The sequence below is a fragment of the Apus apus genome, chromosome 1 (genome assembly GCF_020740795.1).
Source record: "Apus apus isolate bApuApu2 chromosome 1, bApuApu2.pri.cur, whole genome shotgun sequence".
Taxonomy (NCBI): domain Eukaryota; kingdom Metazoa; phylum Chordata; class Aves; order Apodiformes; family Apodidae; genus Apus; species Apus apus.
The window spans coordinates 174,998,267-175,024,953 of record NC_067282.1 but is presented as its reverse complement, the minus strand read 5'-3'; the positions used below and the strand labels follow the sequence as shown (position 1 = coordinate 175,024,953).

The 26,687-nt window shown below is 39.9% G+C and overlaps 2 protein-coding genes across 9 annotated transcripts in view; one reads left to right on the top strand and one right to left on the bottom strand.

The window, feature by feature from the left end:
* Nucleotides 1-11,214: 11,214 nt before the first annotated feature.
* On the bottom strand, nucleotides 11,215-25,095 carry PUS7L (pseudouridine synthase 7 like). 4 transcript variants are annotated; one of them, XM_051641441.1, is made up of 9 exons: nucleotides 25,043-25,095; nucleotides 23,845-24,745; nucleotides 23,043-23,202; nucleotides 18,907-19,105; nucleotides 17,154-17,252; nucleotides 15,725-15,806; nucleotides 13,989-14,263; nucleotides 12,981-13,034; nucleotides 11,215-12,358 (listed from the first exon to the last, which is right to left on the bottom strand). In XM_051641441.1, the coding sequence occupies exons 2-9, from the start codon at nucleotides 24,701-24,703 to the stop codon at nucleotides 12,035-12,037; spliced, it is 2,052 nt and encodes a 683-aa protein (XP_051497401.1). In that variant the 5' UTR covers nucleotides 24,704-24,745; nucleotides 25,043-25,095; the 3' UTR covers nucleotides 11,215-12,034. The 4 variants fall into 4 exon arrangements, with proteins under 4 accessions (XP_051497401.1, XP_051497409.1, XP_051497417.1 ...); XM_051641449.1 differs by having other exon boundaries at nucleotides 23,043-23,121; XM_051641457.1 differs by having other exon boundaries at nucleotides 24,382-24,745.
* Nucleotides 24,592-26,687, top strand: part of IRAK4 (interleukin 1 receptor associated kinase 4) — an 18,308-nt gene continuing 16,212 nt past the window's right edge. The window contains exons 1-2 of one of the 5 annotated variants that reach the window (XM_051641535.1): nucleotides 24,592-24,639; nucleotides 25,569-25,738. In XM_051641535.1, coding sequence (XP_051497495.1) covers nucleotides 25,578-25,738 — 161 coding nt within the window. In that variant the 5' untranslated portion in view covers nucleotides 24,592-24,639; nucleotides 25,569-25,577. Of the gene's footprint in view, nucleotides 24,640-25,143; nucleotides 25,211-25,289; nucleotides 25,314-25,445; nucleotides 25,739-26,687 lie in introns of those variants that run through there. The other 4 variants (XM_051641525.1, XM_051641540.1, XM_051641551.1 and 1 more) reach the window with 4 other exon arrangements.

Sequence of the window (26,687 nt, the reverse complement as noted above, 5' to 3'; positions counted from 1 at the left end):
CAGGGGTCTGCAGTCTCACCCAAGAGATACAATAGCCATAAACACTGAACAGGCAGCTATGGAAAGTGTTCTTTGACATTCAGCATTCAGTGCACAGCTCTAGGCTCTGCTCAAGAGTTCAAACCCTGCTCTGAAGAGATTTATTGTTGTCCTCATGGGCATTTCATTGTATTGTAGTACCATACATGCCTCACAAACAATAAATATTTTTTCACAAAAACTTCAGAAAATGAAAGAATCATTTTTCTCCAGATGGGGGAGCAGAAATTAAGGGAAACATTCTCCACCCATTTTAGGTGCCCAAATCGATCCTTACAGTTGAATTTTCATAAAAATGAAAGATAAGGTATCACCACTTTCAATTTTGGTACATAGCCCAGCATTTGCAGATCAGATCCTGTGGTCTCAAAAATGCCTTCCTTAACTGGGGGACACATTGGTAAAAAGTCTGTGGGTAAATGGCCTGAAAAATGTTACACTGGAATTCCATGCTGGAGGCAAGGACAGAATCTAGTCCCACAATACTCAGCTGCTGCAATTCCACATTTTACAATTCTGTATTCAACTGCCTGAAACAAAAGACCATTTTTCCTTTCTCTATAGACCACTCCATCATAAGTAGAGATCACAAGACAAAGCCTCTTTCACTACACAATTCTTACTCTTCCTCAGAACTCTATCCATCCTTCCTTCACTTTTTCCTGTGGGAAACATAATTAATAAAGGGCTGTATAATAACAGAGACAGAGAGGAAGATTGAATTGAGATTGCACAGGGAATCTCAGTTTCAGTATTTTTCTTCTTTCTACCATAATACTCTTTTAATGTTCTTTCTAGGCAGTAATTTCCTAGGCTTTTAAGAAACGCATGCACAAACCCTAAAAATTCTTTAATGTGGAACTGCAAATTGTGTCTACACATAACCTCCCTACACACACAGCAAGATTAAGAGCAGGCTCAAGGCTGGGAAAGCCACGCCTGTTCTGCCCACGGTATTGACTGTGGACTCTGTTGTAGCTTGGCTGAGAACACTAAAACTGCTCAGAAAAAGCCAGCCTCAGGGTATCTGCTAGTGGATGGGGCTGTTATTCTGCTTGGCTCAAAATATTAATGACCACACAAAATGGGTAAAAAAAGAGCTTGACTCCATGCTAAAACATCTATATAACATCCAAATCTTCTCCTTTGGGAGGTCTCTGCAGTCAGCTTCATGTAAGGCTTCCAGGAAAGCCTGATTTACAGAGGCCATTCACAAATATCAGGAACACCTCGACTTTTAAAGGAAATTATTCACTATTTTGTCTTTAATTTCTCTCTGTTCCTCCTAGGTTTTTACCCTGGGAATTTACCCTTTATCCCTTAAATTATATCATATCTAAGGTCCTGTAAAATAGTCTTTCGCAGATTTCCTGCCAATTTCAATACTAAAATGTACCAGAGTTATCTAGTAAATTCTAGTAAATTCTATGTAATCTATAGTGCATGCTAACTGATACAAAACAAACATCTACAGGATGAAGTTGTATGATGTGCTAATTGTGAACCCCACAAAGCAGCAAATTCATTTCAGAGTCTATTAATATAGACTTGTTTTTAACTCAGTGTAACTCACTTTTTAAATAGGTAATTAAGCCATAAAAAGAAAACCTGAAGTAAATCATGGACACATTCTGATTTCTATTAGGCAGTGAATGCAAACAGTTACACTCCAGTAGAGAAATAACCTGTATGTAATTGAGATAAGCAGCTCCACATGAATGCGTGAATCCAATGTGAAGATCTTGCCATGAAGAACCAGCAAAGAGCCCTGGAAAAGTCCTTTTGCCTCAGATAGTCTGGGGATCCAAATATGGGGCAGAAAGATTCTCTGATGTATGGATGTGTACCTGTATGTGCAGTCTCTACTGGAATCTGATTCATATGAATTGTACCAATCTGATGTTCTAGAAATAATGAATGCATACCAAATTATTTTATAGCAAGCATGAGTCAATGTGCTTTTTAAAACATAAAACATGAGGACTGTGGCACTTCACTATTTCATGCATATCTCTGGAAAGCAGCAATTCTTTTGACTGAACACCTTGTTTCAGTGCACTTCATGCCCAAGTAGGTCTCTCTGGTAACCTTTGTGGTTAGACTTCATGGCATGTAAAATCAAATGCCCTTCCCACACACATACTTTTGGTGAATTTGTCTGTCTGACTCTGATTTTACCTCAGCATTCCTACACGGCCACATGATGGTCTTTCATCAAGAACCTCAGCACAATGTGCTGTTTTATTCTTAACTCATTAAAATATGACAGTCTGGAAATCTTGTTTAAAGCCTAAAAGCAATTTAAATCCTAGAATCAAATTTCTTGTAATGTTTTACCTCAGATGTACAACTATGCTGATAATAAACTAAATTAAGAATTGTTTCACCTGTGTAATTTTTCTGTCTGAAAACAGGAATGTTAGAAGACACAGCAAACTGCTCACATATTACAATGGAGAACATAAAAGGGGCTACTAAATACCAGTGTTTCAGAAGACAGATGAAGTTCTAACAGTAGAAATGCTAATTGGTTTGGTTTTATGTATCCTTTCTCAGAATTATAACATTGGAAGAAAATGATGTTAAAAAGTCAAGATTGTATGTGACAAAAGAAAGATCTTCAATACAGTATTTTTACAATGCTTTCCTGATGTTAGCTGAAAAGACCACAACATAAAACATAGTTGTCCCATATAATAAGGGATTTACCTTTCACATCTGCATTGCTTTAATATATGGGGCAGGAGAGAGTTTTCAAGGATGAGAAGTTTTCACATTCACCTGATTCTAATTTTTCAATTCATTAGAATACTTTCCATTCTGAACAGACTGCTACTTATTATTGCATTTTAGGAATAGCACTTCATCTGTTTGCTCAACTAAGCCTTGAAAGCACTAGAGACAAATCCATCCTTTGAAGATGACAAACCACAATTCTTGCAAAAAGGTCCTCAGAGAAAAAGTATCAGCTATAGGTCAGCTGCTTTGCCAAACCCAATATACCAGTTTTACGCAAGCTTATTTTTCTTACGTGTTAAGGTCTTTGTTGTGTAAATTCAAGTAGGACAAGCTCTGGGCGCTGCAGGGTCTCCCCATGCTCTGTCTGACACTCTTGAGCCTGTACTTCAACTCTCAAGGGCGGAAGGGCTGAGCTCAGTAGGAAAATGAGGCAGTGACTTTCTGAACTTATGCTCCTACTGTGAAATTGAACCTCTGCCCTACAGTTTTACTTTACACAGCTCTTTCCATACTGGCAAGATGGGAAAGGGATACCAGCACAGCTAAGCAAAGCTGAATGACAGTCCTAAGGCAGCAGTAGGCAGGGATGGATGTTGAAGTGGCATTGCAGGTTCTCTGACTGGAATGGCTAACATTAAAATGTCACATTTTTAGCTTAGTAGGGCACAAGTTATTTGCTGCTCCTATGATGAAGACACTTTTCAGTATGTAAGAGAGGGGAGAGGCTTTAAACAGAAGGTGAGATGAAGAAGTCAGGGTTAAATAAGAGGGCAAAATACTACAAAAATGCATGATGCGGGAAGGACAGAAGAGGGAAAATTGTGACACAGTATTTTTTTTCCTATTTACTGATTTAAAAGTACTAAAAAGCAGCTATAAATTAACAGCAGGACTTAACCTTTGACTTCTTTTGAAAATAAGTGGCATAAAACGAACCCTTAGGGTTCATTTGCAGCTAGAAATACTACAATCACGCTGGGGCTGCGTTTGCAGTAAGATAGATCAAAATCATGCTTCTTCTCTCTTAGATTGTCTTTTATTTAAAACTGGCCTTTAATCAGCGTGTTCCTTGACAGCCCACACCTCACTACTATAAATTCCCTGTAGTATCTCAACTGGCTCCTTGTCAGTGACGCTGACAAAGATCTGACCCCAAGTCCTGACTGCAGCCAGTCACTCCTCTGGCCACAAGAGCATACTTACAGACTTGCACAGTCACTCAACCTTCCATGCCACAAATGCAAAACCATCTCTTATCTTGTCTGTTCTGGAATAGGAGTAAATGCCTGCATAAATTGCAAGGCAGCATCAGATCAAGCACGTGAGTGTATTTTTCTAAGTACTGTTGATTTAATTACACCACTCTACTCCAGCTTTTAACAGAACTGCTATTTAAGCAACTGGTTTCCTTCTTTCAAGAAAAGGCAATAGCGGGTCAGTAGAAGTTACACTCTGAACTGATGTACGTGGACGGAGAAATACTGAGTTCAATTGGGCTATGGCAATTTATGCAAGCAGATCTAATTGTTGATCTCCTACCGTTTTACTTTCTCCTCCCTGTTGTTCACTTCCCAATATCATTATTTTACAAGCACTCTTTCCTTCTCCAGACCATCTCTCCATTCCTGCCTTTCCCAACACCACTCCACAGAGTATCAATCTTACCAATAGCCCCTTTTGATACAGCAGTCATTCCAGCCTCCAGGATCAGTTCTTCACACTCCTCTTAGACCAGTTATTGAAATAACCTGCCCCAACAGCCTCTTTTTCATCTACAAATGATCTTATGCTATTTTACACCCCCTGAGATGTACTTCTGCAGCTTGGCTGTGACAGACTGAATAAGAAGCCTCTCAGTCTTTAAGAGAGCTTTTGAATTGATGGAGTATATTTTTTTTCCCCTTAGGAAAAATGAATAGATGAGAGTTCATTTACAGTAACATTATGACATAAAGAATACACTGTTCTGGGAGAATAAGTAACTTGTGGGCTGCTTGAGGCACTGCTAAAATGCCTGAGTTTGTGTGTATGTGCAAGAGTTGTGAAACAGAAAATTACTCTTTGCCTTGGACACATTGATAAGCACTATCTGTATCAGGTGTCTAGCCAAGAATTAGAGTTTACAGCCAGTGTGAGATTGTGAACTCTGCTCTGTGATTTTCCAGGATTTTTTTGAGTAACAGTTTACTAATTTGTCAACATTTAGCTAACAAGCATTATTTGCAAGGTGTAATGGAAGCAGCTTTACAAAGGAAGTGTTTGGATTCATTATACAGTCTGGTTGCAGCACATATTGTATACATGATGCATGCAGCAACCAGACTTTTATAAGGGAGAAATTTTTTTGAGCAGAAGCTTCCCTGCCTTCACAGCCCAGAGAAATTCAGTCCTTATTCCTAGCAGAAGGGAATTATTCCTTGCCTCTTTTCCCATGAAAAAAAATACTACCTTTTCAGCTGCCTTCGTTGTATGGTTGTTAGCTGGGATATATATCCCAGGGAAGATGCAAGATGACTTGACCAGAAATGCCTGGCTTTAGGCAGCAACTGATGTATCCATTGGCAGATTAGGGTGGATGTAGGTACCACCTTCCCCAGTCATCTTAAACTGTGCTGAGGAAGGGAAGGGTATGCATGCATTGCCCCAGGGGGCAAGTCCATGTGTTTTCAAATATTGTATCACAGGCCTTCAGGTATAAACTTATGATTAAAAAAATGCATCCTTAACTGATACTGTTAAGCCCAAATTTATAGGCCAAGCTTTGAAAAATGACATGTTGATTTAGGTGCTTGATTTTCTGTTATATGTTGCTTCTAAGGCTTGGGTTGTCAACAGTAGTTAGGCATTAATGACATTCCCATATATCCTACTTAGCATGTGGAAATCCTTGAGGAGTCTGAATTCCCTCACTAGCTCATTTCTGCTGCTGGGCATATTGGAATTGAAGTAAATATTTGTTTTCCCATCCCAAACTTCTGATGCTCAGAAGCAAGATTCTCATTAGGGACAATCTTCCTCATATCTCACCACTATGACCTGAAACACTAAGAATCAGTGTCTTGTTGCAGAATAATCTGGTGAATGCACAATACAGATTCAAAGTCTCTTCCACCTGACATTTTAGAACTTGACCTTTTGTCTCCCATATTCAAATTTCAAGAATTCTTTATTTTACTTTCAGTTAAAAATGTCATACTTTGACACTACCTTCATTAACATTTACAGGCTATAACTGTGGTTAAAAGGCTACGATAAAATATGAATTCAAATTTCTGCTCTGAACTGAGCAGAGTACAGATCCAAACCAAGAGCTTCCAAAACCCATGAGCATTTGAATGAGGCTAAAAACATTCTAAGCTGGCATGCCTTCTTCAGTGTATTTCTCATACCTTCAACTCAACTTCAGATTACTGGTACCAACAGTATGTATTTCTGCAGTTATTTTATTATAAGTAGATATCTAAGCTATTCAATTATTTAACTGTAAATTATATACCATATAAAGTGGATGAAAAAATGAGAGAAGGTGCAAGCCTGTAAGCCAGGGAACTGTAATGGGTAAATCTGTTACAGTCTAAAAGTAATAGACACTTGAAGAACTACGACCTACTGGGGAAAGCTGATGTGGCTTCTGTAAATTATTGCCTTAAAGCCTCTTTGGAGTTCCGTGGAAACGTTAAGAGCTGCATCAAAGTGCCTGCTGCAGTGGAGATGGTGCACTTCAGCTCCCAGAAGGCACCTGACAGAGTCCATCACCAAGCACCTTTAAGCAGTCACGGCATAAGCTGGAGGGTCCTTGAATGCAATTCAGCGTGTGCATTATGGGATGGAGAACAAAGATGACCAAGACAGATGATGCTGTTGAGTTACCCAGGGTAACAAAGATAAGGGTAGAGTGTGAAGAACTACAGAAAATCCTTACTATACCAATAACAGGGAAATACAACAGCAGATGAAATACAGAGTGTAGACACATGCAAAGTGACTCACAGATGAGCTTTTATCTGACTCCAGGGTAAAATCACCACTCTGGGGTGGAATCTTAGGGTTACGATACCTATTTCCAAGAAAACATTGCTTCAATGCTTGGGGAAGACAGGTGTGTCAAAAAAGGAAATCACGTATTAGAATTACAGGACAAACCAAACATCAATGTCAGAAATCCATGGTACAAAGGAAAACCTTGAATGTATAGTAGTCAGCTATGGTAATTGTGGTAGCCCCATTGAATGCCTCTGGGTCAAAATCAGAAGGGTTGTCTCCAAGGGTGACCTTACAGTAGGCATCTGTTACCAACCCCCAAACCAAGATGACGTGACCAATGAAGCAATACTCAGGTCGCTCAGGCGAGCTTTGGGTCAACAAAACCTGGTCTTTATGGGAGACCTTAACTACCCAGACATTTACTGGAAGAACAACACTGCAGCTCACCTGACATCAATCAAGTTCCTGGAATATGTGGAAGATTGCTTCCTCCCACAAATGTTGGATATGCCAACCAGGAATGGGGCACAGCTGGACTTACTACTCACTAACCAAGAGAACCTGCTCTGAAATATCTTGGTTAGTGACAGACTTGGTTGCAGTGACCAGAGTATTGTGGAGTTTGGGATACTGCTGAGCACGAAAAGGTTAATTCCAGGACAAAGGTTTTAGATTTTAGAAGAGCAAACTTGCTCAGGGCTCAGCTGGAAGGGATCCCATGGAAAGCTTCCATAGAGGGTAAGGAGCTAATGAGTGCTGGGAGTTTTCTTGAAAAACTCTCCTAGATAAGCAAAACTGGTTCAGCCCCTCTAAGGGCAAGGGGAGTAGGCAGAGCAAGAGACCCTCTTGGCTTAACTGTGAGCTTCTGGGTCTGCTCAGAACCAAAAGGGAAATGTACAGAGGTGAAAAAGTGGAGCATTACTGGTTGGAAATTACAAGGGCATTGCCAAGGCATAAAGAGATGCGGTTAGGAAAGCAAAAGCTCAGCTTGAGCTGACATTGGCCAGAGATGTCAAAAACTTTAAGAAAGGGTTCTTCAGATATGTTAACCACAGGCAAAAACAGATATTGGCCCATTACTAAACTGGAGAGGTGAACTAGTCACCAACAATGCTGAAAAGGCAGAGGTCCTCAACACCTTCTTCACTTCTGTCTTTATGAGTGCTGTTGGGTCCCAGGTCATAGGAACCAAAGTCCAGGTTGATGCAGATGCTGATCCAAGTTCATTGGTTATTTCTTCCTTGCAAACATGACATTCTCAGACAATGTCTACATGAGCAAGCTTTTTGGTGTGACAGAATCAGATTGACATACTGGAGCACTGAAAGCCCCATACTTACAAAACACGGGTTGTTTTCCTTTGAGCTAAATGTTGTCGAGGAGGCTCCACAAAACAACACACCTATCTATAGAGTTTGAAGTGGTCTGACTGACCAGCCTCTCATTTGGATCCTTGTTCCTCCATTTGGATGCAGACTGTGTTTGGCAGGCAGCTGCAGCTGACTTACCAGTTTCATTTCCTTTAAAAGGAATCTACATCTGAACCAATGGGCTGCAAGACATGACTGTGGACTGTAAGAAAGGAAAGTGTTAATATATGCTTCTCAGCTTGTTCCCTTAAACTTTTATTAAGGGCAGGAAAAGAGGTTTGTGTTCATCAGCTGGTGTAAGAGGTCAAATCACCAGCTGACAAGCACTGACACTAAGAGAGGAGTTAATGGGCCAATAATCACGCATTTACCTGGCTTCTGAACTGCCTTTATGATAGGATTGTAATTTTAAGCCACCTCATTCTGAAGGTCTGAAAATTTGTCAATTCTCATTAAAGATAATACTAGTTGTCAAATTTGTAATGAATTAAAAGGATTTCACAGATTAAGAACATTTGCATTTTTCCCATTCAAATACCCTATTATCTATCATCTGTGATGAAAAAAAATCAACAGGTCATTGAACTTAAAACCCTTTCTGTTAGAAACAGAGACCTGTCTTCATTAGTATTAGCAAAGTGTTTTAAGGCTTATCAGAAAAGGATGGTAGCAGTAGAAGTACTTAGGAACATGAGCGATGACTGACCACATCAGTCTCTTCCCTAAACTCAGATCAGTGCACAATTATTTTCTTCTTGTCTAAATGCAGGGGCACAGATAATTTGCTTATATATATTATATTTAGGGAGCTGAGCATTTCACTCATACAAAACTCTCCAAAATCACATACTAAATCCTGTAACATAGCTGCTGAGATTAAAAGAATGAATTACAAATAAATGCCTCCTGAAAAAAAGAAGGATGTTTACCATATAAACACTCTGATAGCTAACCTGACTTTTCCCTAGTAGAACATTTTTACTACAGGAATTTAACTCATGGACACACATAATTAGCTTTTACCTTAAAGTTGCTGAAAGAATTATTTGCCTAAGAAGATTAGTCTTTTCGGTGTTCAATAGAAGTACTGACAAATGAGCCTAAAATGATTGCAGGGGAACTTTTTTAACACCATCTCCTGATTTTAAAATAGAATGCCTTTCAGTCAAAAACCTTTTAATCTCACCTTTTGGGTTTTTCCAAATTAAGGCTCAACTTTTAATACCTTATGCATTCAAACCTTGTATGTGATGAGGTAGTTCTCAAGGCTGTTTTGAACCATATACAAGACAACCACAGCAGTCTCTTCAATGGAACTTTGGTGCCAATTTATTTCTTCTGGTCATTTTAACTGCATGCAGCTTCCTGTTTGCACTGGAGCACTCTACCATGTCAGTGGTGACAGGACAACTCTTTTTAGCTGTGCTGTACCAAAACAATTTGAGTTAAAAATAATTTTCCAGAAGAGGGGTATTTTTAAGGGCATGTGGAAGACAGAAGAGGTGATACTGAAAAGCAAAGACAGGAACAAAGCTGTCTCAGATGGGTCATGGCAGGGAAATGGACTTTTCAATCAGTTTGGCTGTATACCACAAACTTGAATTGTACAGTTCCTACAAAAAAAGACGAGGGTCAAATTTTGAATTACTTCTACAGACTTAGAGTAATCCTCTTACTTAAGGCAGTGAATTATCTGGATCGTTCACTGCTACAGTTTTATACAAGCATCGAAACAATGTCAATTACATTTCTGTTTTTTCTACTCTTAGAATTTTAGGTCTATTTATCAGTCTTGGGAGATTTATCTTACTCAGCTGTTAGCAACAACTGAAAGACTGATACCATAAACAGACTTCAATTTATACTATTAATTCTCTCTCAGTAAAAATGGAAGTTCTCCATTTTTGTTTTAAGTCATACTGCCATCTACAGACTGAATAAACACTTGCAATACTATGTTTAAAATAAGCTAATCCAAGTTCTAAGAGATTTCTGGTTTCCACAAAACAAGAGTTGCCTCTGAGCTCAGACCAGCTTGCTCAGAGCTTTATCCCATTGTCTTGGAAACCTTCTCAGATGGACACTGCACAGCCTCTGGGGATTCTGGTCCACTGCCTGACTGTCCTCAAAGGGGAAAAGTACTTTGTTTTAGCCAATCTGAATCTTAAATTTCAATTTATGCTCATTGTTTCTTGTTCTCCTGCTGTGCACCAGTACTAAGAGTCTGGCTTCATCTTCTTGCTAACCTCCCCACAGGTACTGGGGAGCTGCTGTTGGTTCCACAACAAACCATTTCTACTCCAGGTTGAAGAAGCCCAGTTCCTTCAGCCTGTACTCAAATGGCAAGTGCTGGTGTCACCAAATAGTCTGGAGGCCCTTTGCTGAACTTGCTCATCTTTTTTATGTCTTTCTTGTGCTGGGGATCAAAACTGGACACAGAAGTTAAATTTGGTTTAACAAGTGCTGAAAAATGAGACAATCCCTTCCCTTCACCTATTTTCTGTATTCCTGCTAACACATCCCAGGACACTTGCTGGTTATTCTTGCTGCCAAGGCACACAGCTGGGCCATGTTCAGCTGCCCACTAGACCCCCAGGGCCATTCCCACAGAGCTGCTCCTCAGCCTAGGCTGTTGCAGGGGTGTTTCCTTCCCACAAGGAGAACTTTGCATCTGTCCTTGCTGAATGTCATAAGGTTCCTGTTGGCCTGTTCCTTCAGCATGTCTAGCTTGCTCTGAATGGCACCCTGAACCTCCACAGTATCCATTTGTTCCTTAACTTAGTGTCATCTGCAAATTAGATGAGGGTGAACTCCATCCCCCTCCTCCAGGTAACTGACAAATATGTTAAACCAGGTGGGGCCTAGGAGAAACCAGAGTTACTGATTGCAGGCAGGGTATGATCCATTAACCACTACTCTCTAAGCCTTACCCAATCACTTTTTTACCCATCTGGTTGTCCATCCATCCTGACCATAATATCCTAACTTCGTTTCAAGAATATTGTGGGACAGTGTCAAAAGCCTTATTAAAGTCAATGTTTCTGCTCTCCCCTTTTCCACAAATCCACACATCTTCTCACAGTTAACTGTATTATTTTTTTTAATTATGAAAAAAATATAAAAGCTTTTTTCCAGGGGCAGTTCCATTAACCTTTTTTTTTTTTTTTTGCATCAGAAGGCTTTATAGTAACAGGAATAAAGTCCTCATCCTGTAAACAATAAAATGATATTTTGGTTTTATTATAAATTATTTTGCAGTTATGTTCATTACTCACCTCATCTTGATGAGCTTCAATAGGCACTAACCAACTGCTTTGCACTACTTAATCCTGAAATCCTTAGCTTTAATTAAAGATTGGGGATTCATCAAATGTCTGATAAAGTATCAGATTACTTTTGTCACTGCTGACTCAGGACATTTACCTTTTCACACTTTGTGCCTGAACACAATGAAAATATATTTAGTGGACCTCAGTACAGCAGCTTTTCGGTTACGTATATGTTGGCTGCAAACTTTAGTGTAAACCATTTTTTAAAATTATGAAATAAAAGATTCATGTGCTTGCTGCAAACCATTTTCCAGGATTTAACTTTGCAAGTCAGAGCCCTATGCAAATATGAAATTCATGCTTGCAGCCCATGCCCTCATTAAGTCCTGTTAAACTGGCCTGGCATAACACGTAGCTTTACTCCAATGAAACAAAGGGTTTGCATTTAGGGTTTGGAATGTTTTTGGAACATTACAAGTTTTTTTGTGAGTTTCTTCCTAATCGGTGTGAACTTTAATCTATGATTTTTTTCTGTTTCTGGCTTGGACTTGTTATTCTCCCTTATATTCTTGGCATTACACATAAAATATCACCACTGTACAATACCCCTGCAATCTTTCATTAATTGGAATCTTAAAGGTCACATTTCATTATTTCTCTCAGACAGACCGTTGCATAACATGAAGGATCAAGGTCAAATGATATATGAAGAGATACTTTTGATTCAGTCAGATGGTTGTCTTCAATTCCAATTCCTTCTTCATTACTTTGCAAAAAATATGACAGATTCTGAATATTTTTCAAAATGGGTCTGTAGCATCCAGGTATATTCAGCTGTAGTGGAGACACTCTGAATTTGCACATTTGCAGCTCATCTTTAGAAAGCCTTTCACGGTACCATTGCCCAACTTTATTACTGGGATACTTGATACTATGTCCCACCATTGGAAGAACCACCTTCAAATTAAAAAACAAAACAACAAACACATTTGAAATTAAGTCCACCAATTTCTCTTTAAATATATGTGATTACAAATGTACACGTGTCTAAATCTTGTGGTTTGGGGCCTGAAATAGTAAAACAGCAGCCTCTCTTGTGAAGCTGTGCAAAGCAGGTAATTGGATGTAATTAAAGGAGAAAAAATAATGGATATATAAGGATTCCTAAAAAACTAGAAAACACTAACATGAATTTCCTTGCTTGTTGGGAAAGATACAGCAATAAAGACATTAAATTGCCCATGTAAGACTTCACAGCTATGCACTCTGAGCCTTCAAAAATTAGAACATCGACTGCTTTTGAATGTTTTTCCCAGTAGACCGAAAAAAATTCTCCAGTTTCAAGATAAATAGTCATACTGCAAATGACACTGTACTTCTTTCCATTACAAAGACATATTCTTTCCTCCTGTTTGTTATGAGAGCGGAGATTAGTTCACAAGTTTTTTCTTTAATGTGCATTCAGCAAGACTGCACCAGTTAACTTAATCACATTATTAAAAAAAAAAAACAAAAAACCAAGAAACATTTTAATCAAATAAAGAGATCAACAACTCAAGAATTTTTCATATATACTTACTTGGTTTATAGAATATTTGTTAGCAGACTCTTCTGGAGCAGTGACTACATGAACCTGACAAGACATTTAAGAAGAAAAAAAAACCCCTTTTTTTCAAAATAAAACATACACTTTATTTTAGGAATTATGCACTGTACTCCCAAACTCTTAAAGGATTCTAAGGTTATTTGACTACTACAATGATAATAATCTATTTCAGGTATGAAAAACCATAAAGATGCTTAATATAAAATAACATTTATTGGTAAATGATGTTGCATTAATATGTATTGATCCTAGCTACCACTAATGAGCAAATTACCACTACAGACTCAATCTTTGAGTTCGAGGTTAATTGGACAAACTGGTGCTACATCAGCAAAAGCAAAAATACTAAGAAAAAGGTTTTATATTAAATAGGAATATATCTGTATTAAAATAAGTAGCTTAATACTGAATCTGGTACTTCTGATTTTAATTTTATTTGATCTACTTGTTTTATTAACATTGACTCTTAAAAATATTGTTGAATAAAATCACAAGGGAAACAGAAGCCACTCTGCAGGGACTGGAGGTTACTTCCAAATGCTCTTGCTTTCAAACATGCAAGATTTTCACCCAAAATAAGTGAGATACATTCTCCCTATGCACACTGGTAATACAGGCACACCCAGACCACTTTGGAAGTTTCACCACTCACATCCTGAGGAGAACATTATACACAATTCAGGCTAAATCCTTACATATACCAATTCTGACATTCTATTTCTTCTTCTCACTTGAATTACATGAACAGTCAGAACAGATAAAAGTTGCTAATATATATTTAGCTTATATGCCTATGTATGGTAAATCAAAAAAAGCTACATCACTTTTTTCACCTTTGTCACTAATATTTTTAATGAATGAACCAAAATAAAAGCATTGGAGTAGGTCTGAGTATGTACGCAAATACATTAAGTTTTTGTGTTTGTTTTTTTGTTTGTTTGTTTTGTTTTTGTTTTCAAGAATTATTCTGTGAAGACTCACCTTGTCATTCAGGAAATAGCTTTCATCCTGTTCTGAGAAGACAAGATCCCCCTCAACAACTTTGGAACCATAGATCTGCAGTCTATATGATGCCGCTTCATTCCAAATTTTACTACAATAAGCATGGACATAGAATATGCGCATGGAATGAGGAATATTGAGCCATCCTTTGGTACAACCTTCATGATTTACACCATAGCGATGTAAAGCTCGTAGCAACATCTTCTCTCTCACTTTAAATTCCGGCAGCATCCCAAGTGCACCTTTTGCATCTTCTGATAGAAACAAAAATAACCATGTAAGTAATCCTTGATGTGTCAAATATTACCTGTCAGGAAAAACTACACTTAAGAAGATTAAATAATCAGGTAGGGAAAAATGGCACCAGTCTAAGCTTTTTATTATGACTTCTGTGTTATTATTCCCTTCAATGTGTCATGTTAGACAAATTTTATCTTAAATACCTATCAACACAATCCCATGAATTCCATTTCATGCAGTATAAACTAAAATAGCTGTCATTCAGTTACTCAGCCTAGTTTGCATCTATTTATGTGTTTTAGAAACTTAATTAATCACTCCAACGTTTTTTAGATCAGGTAGCTGAAATTGAAAACCAAACTATAAAAGAACATTATACCTCTACTTTACATCATTTGAGAATAGGCATTTTGTGGGGGGTAAAAACTATGTCTTTATTTTAAAGGTACAATTTGTATTGGCCACTGGGAAGTCCGTGTCTCAACCAAGACGGAAATACATTTAATCAGATTTTACATTATATGACTGTTGTGTATTTCAAATTCTATAGTTTACACATTTTCTCATTACAAGTGGTCATCTGAGAAAGCCTTTTTCATAGCCTTTTACCTTTTGCTTTCAGGAAAAGGCAAGCAGCTGCTGGCAGAGTCCACATCAATGTCTTCTATGCATCATACAGCAACATACAACACAGAATAATTAATCATATCTGTTTTTATGAAATTAAACATATGGCTGTCTCTTGAAGCTATATATCATAGTTGTTCTCTCAGTCTCCTGTGGTAAGAAGGCTAATAGATGTGGAATACTTGAAAAGAACAAATATTTTTTCAGTCAAGAGCAACTCCAAATTTTTAGTTTTGGAGAGAAAGGTTAAGTTAAATGATGAAAGCAATAGCTATGAAAAGTAAGAGCATTTCACTCATCACACTTCTGCCTTTGACATATTTTGTTCATTTTAGTTCAAACAGAAGCAAGTTAGATCACAGGAAAGCATGGAAGAGATACATACTTAAAGCGATGTAAAAGCAAAGCTCAAAGGGGCAAAAAAAAAGTGCTAAGATTGTTATAGAAATCTCATAAAATTAGATGCCCACATGTGGTCAGTGCTGAGTAAGAGTGGAGTGCCTCATTCCCGTATACCTTCTTTATTAGGGAAGAGAAGTTTATATTCCAAAACCAGACAGATGGAAGAAGTCTAAAAATGCTTTGGTAAAATTATCTTAGTCTTGTCCAGCCTTATGCTATGCAGTGTTTGTTTCTATACTGTCTTGTATCTGAAGTACATTAGTTTTCCACTATTACTCACATTCAGGGACTCATCTAATTTTTAACTGTGCAAATCTACTGAGTTCCGCAGAATATGCTATTACGTGGTACAAAGCAGCAGCAAAAGTATCTCTCTGTGCAGCAACACCTTAGTGTCTTACAATACCAACCCTGAAAAAACATACAGAAAATGTAACTGGACCTACCAGTTTGAAGAAAGTATCTTTTTGCATTGTTTACAGGGTCATCAGTATCTTCAGGTGTGAAGAATAACTTCACAGCTTTCACCTTCAAAGAACAATATTTTTTTTATTATAGACACATGACAGCTTTCAAAACTTTACGACACATCAGTCACTCTTCTTGAGCATCCAGTTAGAACTCCTCCACTTTGTAATACCATCATCCTATCCTGTACAGGAAGGTTCCTTCTTTCCCTTTTACCTGTTTCATGCTAAATTTAAACTCAACACTTTCCACAGTATCACACAGCAGAACAATCTTTCTTTTTTTATACTGATCTGTACAAAGTTAGATGACACTGTGACAGAGAAAACACTACACTAACTTCTGCTACTTGCAACACCAGCAGAACTACACATTTGCTAGCACTTACACCCACCTGTGGCATTTGGTTCTTGTTTTCCTCTGTATTGGATTGTGCAAGCACATACTGGCACATTTTGAAGACAAATAGTAGTTTCTACATGTTTTAAATTTAAAAGTACCTGTGTAAAGACTAGAGATTTAAATCACTACTTCGCAGGGACTGGCCCCTGGTACCAACTGCTAGCATGCCAGAATTCAAAATGTCAGATATATCAACAGTAACTTTTAAGGGCTGCCCTCAAATCTTGTTTCTTCTTCTATTTGGAGGATAAGTCTTCCTGACTTTTCTCAGAATCAAAACAAGATTAGAAGAAAAAGATACTCAAGTATTCATTTGACTTTGTAGTATCTGATTCTTTTTTAGACCTGTGTTAAGTACTCTACCACATACACTGAAAAGTAGATGACTTATCTTATGAATGATTACTTAAGAAATAAGCTCTCCTTAGCTTATGAGCAAGCAATTGCTCAGAACTAAGAGTTAGGGAAAGTAACCAAGGAGTAACGGAAAGCAGCCATATTTTGTATATAGAGGGTAAATTACTGTGGTAATGAAAACACAAACCCTTTCATATAATCCTATGTAATGTCTTAAGACATTTTTAAGAAGCATATAGACCACCAGCAGGATAGCGAGGCTAGAAGTTAGGAGGCAATCAGGACCACAAAGAAACATTATTTAAAGATGACTCCACTTCAGTGTTCAAACCTTTTATGGAGTACAACTGCTTTCTTGCCAAGTGACATGGCAATGATCACAATCACACACCAATCAGAGACCAAAAAATCACTTCCTGTACTATTTAAAGCTGCACCTGCTGTTTAAGAAAGATTTTCTGTTTCAAGATGAAGATCTTCATGCTTATGTTGTTGTCAAAACTGATCTGGCAATTACTTCCAGTACACATACGGGTTTCTCTCAAAAATTAAATTGTTCAATGGGAAGGTCAACTGCAGCACTAGACATTTTAACAGTAATGTGAAATTAACTTGACAGTAACTATTTAAATTACAAAATGAAAATACCATTTTTTCATTCAGTAAAGCCAATCCTATTTGATCTGTCTGAACATTCTGTCCTTGTCCAAATCGCTGAGGTCCGTAGTAATTTACAAATCCTTTTATCTAGAATGATAAAGAATAAATATGTTAAAAGCATGAAAGTATCAGGTTCAACTAGTAATACTAAGCACACACATCTACATTTAAATCCAAAATGCATGCAAACTATTTTTAATCAGAAAAAAATATGTAACATAATCGTAACTTAGGACTAATGACAAAATTTTAGCCCCTAATTTAGAAACATCTAAAATTACAATCAAGTTCTATCATCATCTTCACTTTTATAAAAAACAGGTAAACAAAACAAAACTATTTCTATATAGTTACTCAGAATAAATACAATTATGGGTCAAGTCAAAGTAATCAAGCTTTTTATATGCACCAAATTATGAAATCCCTACTCAAGCAAATGTGGCATAGCACAGGGAATGAACAGTAACCACTGTTGGACATTTTTCCTTAAAAATACTATTTTTTTTTTCACGTGAGATAATTGGCATTATTATTACAATAGTAAAGACCAAGAGTGAGAACTTCTGATACCTGGTATTTTAAGTCCTAGTTCAAGGTCACATGTGGGCAGTAAAATCACAGTCATATGACCCAATGAGAACATCTTTTCCTTGAAAACAGTAAATATGCATGGAGTATACAAGTGAAAAATATGTAGCATTTGTGTCTGAAATGGGTATTTGGTTTAAATTATATAACCTTGCTTTGGACATCCTTAGGTCCTTCCACGATTTTGTTTTCATGGAAGATGAGAAATCCAAATTTTGGATTAATACACATGTATTTGTCATTCATCTTATCAGTAAAATAAATCTAAGAAAGCAAGACACAAAATCATAGGAATTTGTGTTTATTTTCCAAACGGCAAAACAAAAAACTAGTGCTCAGATGGAGCACAGAGAGAGAAAAGCATTAAAGTACCAGCTAAGTGCTTTTTTCAATAAAATTATTTTCCAAAACACAAGTAATGCATTTTGCTTTTGCATAATGGGTAGTTCTCATTCAAGTCTTTATTCCTGCATTAATCTTCTTAAAGTAATTGGTATTATGGTTAACACTTAGAAAGATAGGGCATGAAAACTACTGCTGTACAAAAGACTTAATGCTTTCTTTTCTATTCTATTATTTTCCTCTTCTCAGTGATTTCAGAATGTCTGATTATGGGGTTTTCTACAGTGACTAAGGATAACAGCAAACAAATTCCACTGAATTTCAGCAGATCTTCTTTCTCTGCTGCTGACATTTCACATGTATTTATGCCAAGAACAGTTTTTCACCTAAGCCAACCATGCAAGTTCTTCTGATGACCAAAAAAGGCAATTGGTTGATGTGTGTGACTACCTTCTTTCATGCTGTCAACTGCCACAGTGAAACACTTCACTTGGGCTGGCCTTAGGCCTGTGCAGCAATAGCTTATGTACCCATACTCATTTGCTACTAAATTTCCCATCCGCCTTGCTGCAAACTCTGGGGTCTGTGGTTTGTAACACAGAATGAATTCACTCACGGTCCCGCCGTGGAAGGCAGCTTTACTCCTGATTCCTTAAGTAATGCAGGAAAGACATAAAATAGCAAAAAGCATCAAAACTGGGAAATAGTGCCATTACTGTGCTATTAAAAGCATTTTCTTTACAACTAACTTTTATTTTTACAGCACAGAATTTTAAACAGATTATTATTAGCAACCATGATGCTTTTTTACCTCAACGTTTTCCATTGCTTCAGATATTCTCTTTTTCAAATCTGCAGAAGAGTCATCATGACTGTGGTGTTTAAGATCTCTCACAACTATGTCAAAGTGATTGCCCTTCAGCTGACCAAGTTTAAGGTGCTGGCATGCCAGATGAATGTTGTGTATTTTCATGCCCTTGTTTTCCATTTTGTTCCCAATTTCTTTCAACCTGCATGAATAATTGGGAGAAATTATGAAACATCCTCTACTAAAACTTTTCAACTTCTAATAAATGTCTTCTTTACCGTTGCACTAGAATTAAAAACAAATATTAAAAAGGGATGTAAAACATTATTATGAGAAAACCAAATCAAATGGAGACATAGAAGTCTTAAAATTTAATTATAGTTCAGAAATACTTTCTAAAGTGTTTGCTTCATTTACTTTCTGAAGCTGAACAGATATTGAAATGAAGCAATTCATTGAACTTTATCAAAGCAACTGAACAGAATTTTGCATTTTTATTGAAAAACAAGTAATTTACTCTTCAGTCGTAAGAATCTGCTTTTCATAACAGGAAAAAAAAAAAAAAAAAAGAAGAAGAAAAAGTAATGTGCTCTAGCAGACTCCAAAACCAATTGCCCTTTCTTGGTCAGCCTTAACAATAACAAACTCAGTGCATTGATTCTCTGGGTATGCTTCTACATGCTTGTAATAGGAAACACAGCTGACAGTTCAAGTATTTGCCCTTTATGGTATCCACTGAATCTCTTTGTTCTTATGTGTAAGTAATAGTTATTCAAATAAAATTAAACTTCCAGCATAAGAGCCTACATTCTATGCGGTATTTTAATAACTTTATAATTTTTTTATTTATAAAAAGTATTTATTTTATCTGTTATGCTAGTGGCTTGGAAGTATTTAACTATTTTGCATAATCATTTAAATATTAATGCAAAGTTTTGATAATTATATCTTGAACAACTGGTCTTACATCCCAGTTTGCAGTGGAATTTTACTATCAATACTTATTTATCTCAGTAATAAATTGTAAAAGCATGAGTTCTGCTTTCTTCTAATTGCAGAGTGTACTTTGTTGCTAAGAACAAAAACCACTAGAAAGTTAAAGCTGAGGAAGAAACAAGTTATGGTTTTGACTCCAGCAATTTTTTACTGTTACTATGGCAGAATCACAGAATCTTAGGGGTTGGAAGGGACCTCGAAAGATCATCTAGTCCAACCCCCCTGCCAGAGCAGGGTCACCTAGAGCACATCACACAGGAACACGTCCAGGTGGGTTTTGAATATCTCCAGCGAAGGAGACTCCACCACTTCTCCGGGCAGCCTGTTCCAGTGCTCCGTCACTTTCACAGTAAAGAAGTTTTTTCTGATGTTTACGTGGAACCTTCTATGTTCCAGTTTGTACCCATTGCCCCTAGTCCTATCACTAGGCATCACTGAAAAAAGCCTGGCTCCATCCTTCTGACACTCGCCCTTAACATATCTGTAAACATAGATGAGGTCGCCCCTCAGTCTCCTTTTCTCCAAGCTAAAGAGACCCAGCTACCTCAGCCTTTCCTCATAAGGGAGATGTTCCACTCCCTTCATCATCTTTGTGGCTCTGCGCTGGACTCTTTCAAGCAGTTCCCTGTCCTTCTTGAACTGAGGGGCCCAGACCTGGACACAATATTCCAGATGCGGCCTCACCAAGGCAGAATAGAGGGGGAGCAGAACCTCTCCTGACCTACTAAGCACACCCTTTCTAATACACCCCAGGATGTAATTGGCCTTCATAGCTACAAGGGCACATTGCTGGCTCGTGGTCATCCTCCTGTCCACCAGGACCCTCAGGTCCCTTTCTCCTACACTGCTCTCCAGCAGGTCAGTCCCCAACCTGTACGGGTACATGAGGTTGTTCTTCCCCAGATGCAAGACTCTGCATTTGGCCTTGCTGAATTTCATCAAGTTTCTCCCCGCCCAACTCTCCAGCCAGTCCAGGTCTCACTGAATGGCAGCACAGCCTTCTGGTGTGTCAGCCACACCTCCCAGTTTAGTGTCATCAGCAAACTTGCTGGGAGCACATTCTGTTCCCTCATCCAGGTCAGATGCCCAGGATTTGAATCAGGACATTTATGAATATATAATGGAACTTACTGCTAAGTTTAATATGATCCATTGACTCATTTAATTCAACTTACTATTAACCTATCTTTCATTTGTTAGTCTCTTCTCTTTGTTCTCCTTAGTTCTTAACTGCTCAGCAAACTACACTGTGTACAAAGCCAAATCACTCTTCCTGCTCGAAAGTCCCTGCAGTTCACCAATACACATAAGAAAGGAGCCCCTGCCACCTCTGACTACTTTCACTTCACCACAATTTTATCTGAGTCCTTTTTCCCTTGATATGTCTTCACTCAAGCTCTCACATAACCTAGCCCTCTGAAATATCAGAAATTAATTGAAAAATATTTCACAACAACTAAATTATCTGAGCATCTTTGTATTACCTTGTCACATAATTGTACTTACATTTCACTTATTTTTATCTAATATGAAAACATAAACAAAAGGTATGTTTCATAGCTTAATATGTATTTTTTTACCCTCTCAATAGGCTACAAAGAGTAAAAAAAAAAACAAGGAATGGAAAGGCACATCTTCTATTATTGACACGTTATTCAGAATGAATTTTCAGCCCTCAGGTTTGGTGATACCTTCTTTACTTACTCTTAAGTTTCTAAGCTGCATAATCAGTAGAAGTTGATGCTTCACATTCAAAGAGAGCACCTGTCCAAAATGTATTTGTAACTGCCTACTTCAGTTTTGTAGCCGTACGAAGCTTTCAAGCTGTTACCTCTGGACCACAAAACAATGCTTTGATAAAATGTGAAAACCTGTTGTGTCATGTAGCATAGCCTCCATCGTTCCAGCTACTGGATGCTATTTAAGAAATTGTAAAGTGGATCCCATGAGCATGAATTGGAAGGATACTGTCCCAGACAATTTAGTATATTCATATTATGAATCATAGAATGTATGGCGTTGGAAAAGACCTTTAAAGGCCATCTAGTCAAAACCCCCTGCAGTGTCCAGGGACCTTTTTGACTAGATCAGGTTGCTCAGAGCCTGGTCAAGCCTGATTGTGAATGTTTCCAAGGGATGGGGTGTCCACCACCTCTCTGGGCAACCTGTTGCAGTGCTTCACCATCCTCATTGTGAAGAACTTCTTAATGTCTCATCTAAATCTACTCTGCCCTAGTTTAAGACTATTGCCCCTTGTCCTATCTCAACACATCCTTGTAAACAGTCCCTCCCCAGGTATCCTGTCGTTTTCAGGCACTATAAAGTCTCCCCGAAGCCTTCTCCTCACTAGGCTGAACAATCCCAGCTCTTTCAGCCTGTCTTCATAGGAGAGGTGCTCCAGCCCTCTGATCATTTTTGCAGCCCCTCCCTGGACTCGTTGCAACAGGCCCATGTCCCTCTTGTGTTGAGGACCCCAGAGCTGAACAGAGTACTCCACATGGGGTCTTAAGAAAGCAAAGGGGCAGAATCACCTCCCTTAACCTGCTGGCCACACTTCTCTTGATGCAGCCCAGGATGCCAATTGGCCCTCTGGGCTGCGAGTGCACACTGTTTGCTCATATCCCAACTTTTTGTCCATCAGTACCCCCAAGTCCCTTTCCACAGGATTGCTCTCTAACATAGCATCCCCCAGCTTGTATTGATAGCAAGGATTGCTCCTGCCCAAGTGCAGGACCATGCATTTGGCCTTGCTGAACCTCATGAGCTTCACACAGGCTCGCTTCTCCAGCTTGTCCAGGTCCTTCTGGACAACATCCCATCCCTCTAACCTATCGACTGCACCAGTCAGCTTGGTGTCACCTGAAAACTTGCTGAGGGTGCCCTGGATCCCACTGTCTATATTGCTGATGTAGATGTTAAACAGCACTGGTCCCAGTACGGACCTCTGAGGGTCTCATACAGAGAAAGGCAAGACTTTTCCTTAAATTCCAACACTGGGGACTTTTGTGCTAAGCTGTACATTCCCTAAAGCCACAAAACAATAAAGCCATTTCCACTGTGTTCTAACACACGAGAAAGGTAGACATATAAGTAAGAACATTTCAGAATATTATCCCATGTTGATAATATCAGATTGTTAGTACCTCTCAGGAGTCACCTTCTTCACAACCATAGGTTGGTAAGTAATAGCCTTCTTGTCTTTGATGCCAGTATAGCTGAAGTCTGAAGGAAGAACACCAAGCTCAGCAGCCAATAACCCAATTGCTTCCAGTGTTTCCAGATTTTCCTTCTGAAGGGTGAAAGCTGAAACAATCATCTAGAATTATTAGGAATTTGCACTTCTAAATCATACAGGTGTTCTGCCATGACAGATAGGCAGGTTCATCCCTTCAAGTTATACTGTGGAAACTGTAAAGAAAAAGTCCTCTGACCCACAGAACTGAAGGAAACTGAAAAAGATGCAGTACACAAAACTCTTTAGAACAACCAGAAACCCCTGCTGCCTTTATAAATAGCACCTGATAAATTGCAACACAACTAAACAAACAAGTATTGACTTACTGCTAGAAACTTTCTCTGTATCAGAAACCAACTTCTGCAAGGAATGAGATCATAAATCAAATTTGACCTTATTGACTTGTCCATCATCTAGATGCATCTTCTAAAATCCCCCAATTACTTCTGAGGGAAAGATAGCACACAGGGAATGACAGTTAGTGCTACAAGCTAAAGAACCGTAGCTGAACAGTTGATGTAAAACCACTACAGTAACTGGATTCATCCATCTCATTCTCCAGGGGTATAACTTCACTGCATTAATAATAATTTATTTCAGCATAAACAATAAGTCAACCAGGCCCATATGTAATTAAAAAATTATTCCAAGCCTCAGTCTTACCAAAGAACAATAGTATCTCACAGTTTTACTAAAAATATACTATTTACCTGTATAAACATCTTGTTTTTCCTGGAAACCACCAGCAGATCTTTTTCCGGACCACCTTTTTTCTCTAAATCGTACCACTATTGACACATTTGGCTGATCATTGACATCTGTCACCGTAAAAGACTTTGTTTCTAAAAGTTTCCCAAATTTTCTACTGATAAAGTGGTGAACTATTTTCCTGTGCTCTTTGTTTCCATCAGGCTCAAAAGAAAACGTCGCATTTTCTAGCTTCGCATCCAAAAATTTGAAGAAATCACTTGTTTCCTTTTCAGTCACTAACCGACAAAGTTCTCTGTAATCAGCATTTCCTTTCACTATCATTTCACTGTCTTTTGAAGCAGTAAGTAGGAAGGGGAATTTCTGCCTAACAGCACTGTGCAAATCAGCTCGGGTTTTCTTGTCCGGTACGGGCCCCAGGGAGAACTCCCTGCTGCTACAGTCAGCATTATTTTCCAAGTCCCAGGCATCCTTCACATCACAAGCGAATTTATTAAGCAGTTCACTCATGGATTTGCCCAGCAAGGAATCCAACATACCGCCTTCCTTGAGGCCAGGCTTCAGGTCAGGTTCACTCTCGCGATGGTTTGTGCCAGGGGGTGCGGAACAGCCGCCTCCTGCCCGGCCTGGGTCACCCCCCGCGGCTGGCGGAGCTTCCACTCGCCGCTTCTTGGGCTGCTGCGGGCACGGGCTGCTGCGCTCTGGCAGCACCTCGCCGGTTCTCTGAAGGGGCTCAGCCCTGCTCACCCCCTGCAGGTGCTCAGGCACCTCGATTTCTGTCACTACGAAGTCACTCGGTGAGTTTTTGATGGTACCACGGAAGCCGGTGTGACGGGTCACGTAACTGAAGGAAGGGAGCATGGCTGCCCTGCCTGCCCCTGCTCCTGCCACGAACCACTACCCCTGCGGGAGGAGAAAACAAGGAATAAAGGGGAGTGAAAAGCAAAACGCAACCGGCACTGCGGGAGCGGCTGCCGCGCGAGGGCGGGACGGGACCCGCGCGCCCCAGAGGCGGCAGCCGCCGCCAGGGGCCGCCATGGGGTGCCCGGTCCCCACGGGGAAAAGCCCGCGGGGGCACCGCGGAGCTCGGGAGCCCCTCCCCGGGCGGCCCCGGGACGCTGCGGAGGGGCAGGGCACCGCCCTCCCGGGCGGCCGACGGGGAGGCCGCCCGCCAGCAGAGCGCTTCCGCGCGTCCCTTACCGAGCGGCCTCTGCGTCCCGGTGACGCCGGCGCCGTCAGAGGCTCAGTCCCTCCCTCTTAAACGGGAAGTGATGCAGCGGGAGCGCCTGCCGGGAAGGAAGGCGCGCGGGGCGGGGCGGGACGGGGGCGCCGCCGCCAGGAAGGGCCGGGGGTCGGCGGTGGGGTGAGGTGAGGTGGGCCGGGCCGGGCCGGGCGGGGTGGGGTGGGATGGGATGGGATGGGATGGGATGGCTCGGCTCGGCTCGGCTCGGCTCGGCTCGGCTCGGCTCGGGTGGGGTGTCTCCAGCGCCGGATGGGGGCGGGGGAGGAGGCGCTCGCCCGCCGGGGGGCTGGACGGGGCTGCACCGGGGGGGCGGGCCGGGGTTTGCGGGGCGGCCGGGAACGGGCTGGCGGAGCCGTGAGGCGGGGGCCGGAGGGGCCCGATGTGGGGCAGGGCGCGAAGCAGCGGCCGTATCGGGTCTGATGCGTCTCTGGTTTGCCGCAGCCCCCGGAACCTCTTCGGTGACGGCCCGTTTCTGTTCCTTAGGCGCTGAGGATGAGCAAGCCCGTGACGAGTTCGACGTACGTGCGCTGCGTTAGCTACGGGCTGATGCGGCAGCTGGCAGACTTCATCGATCCGCAAGAAGGGTGGAAGAAGTTAGCAGTAGACATAACCAACCCGTCTGGTGAAAGCAGATACAACCAAATGCATATAAGGTTCTACATAGAAGTCGTGTAACATAACGTTGTTTATTATCTTCTTGACATAAATACCGCTGCCCCTCCCATTCCGCTGCCCCTCCCATTACTGTAGCTTGTTGCAGTTTGTGTGCCAGTACGTACTTTAATCTTACAGTAGCATTTCCTTAGGGAACTCAAGGTAATTGCTCCTAATTGTTTTGTAGTGGAGTTTTCTGACGAGCTGTGGCCAGAGTGAATTGACTAAGGAAGTCAGAATTAATTAGAGCCACAGGCATATGTGTTTAGTGATACAGCATTGTCTGTGTAACTTTCTGTGTCCTAGAGACCATTAGACATTGACTTAATTGTGCATCTTCGCACAAGAACAGTGCAAGAGACAGCTGGACTGTAACTCCTAATTCACTGTTCCCAAGGCAATGCCCAACAAATGTGGGGAGCCCAAGGCCTAAAACTAACAAGTTTAATGAAGAAGCAATGGCAGCAGTGTTTTGTGAACACGTTTCCTGAAGGACCTTTTGAATTCTTAAGCTGTTTCAGAGGTTGTGAGAATTGAAATACCCTACTTGTCAGTCTTTGGTTTCCTGTCTTTCTAGTGATGGTAGCATTAGATCTTTGTTTTTATTTCGATAATAATAACAATAAATCGGTCAGAGTAACAGATCTCAATTTTTGCTTAATGCTCATCTCAAAATATTCAAAATGAAGTGTGAATACCAAATGGATGAAAATTTCCATTTGATCTGGCTCTGACTTGCTCTCTGTCTCTCACTGTCATTCTCTTCTCTGTTAGTTGCATGTGCTGATATATATATTGGTCCTGGACAAAGTGTTGAAGCTGTGTATGCATATTTTTCCCTTAGTTTTTCCCATATTTTGCATATTTTCCCAGTGAGTTTGAATTTCTTTATTCTTTTTACCTACATTTTCAGAAGATTTGAGAATAATTTGTGTACAGTACAGTTCA

Coding starts and splice junctions, on each gene's coding strand:
- PUS7L (XM_051641441.1), bottom strand. CDS start 24,703: ATGCTCCCTTCCTTCAGTTACGTGACCCGTCACACCGGCTTCCGTGGT. Junction 17,253..18,906: donor AAGCAATGGAAAACGTTGAG/GTAAAAAAGCAT, acceptor TTATCATTCTAG/ATAAAAGGATTTGTAAATTA. Junction 12,359..12,980: donor ACAAATATTCTATAAACCAA/GTAAGTATATAT, acceptor TTTAATTTGAAG/GTGGTTCTTCCAATGGTGGG.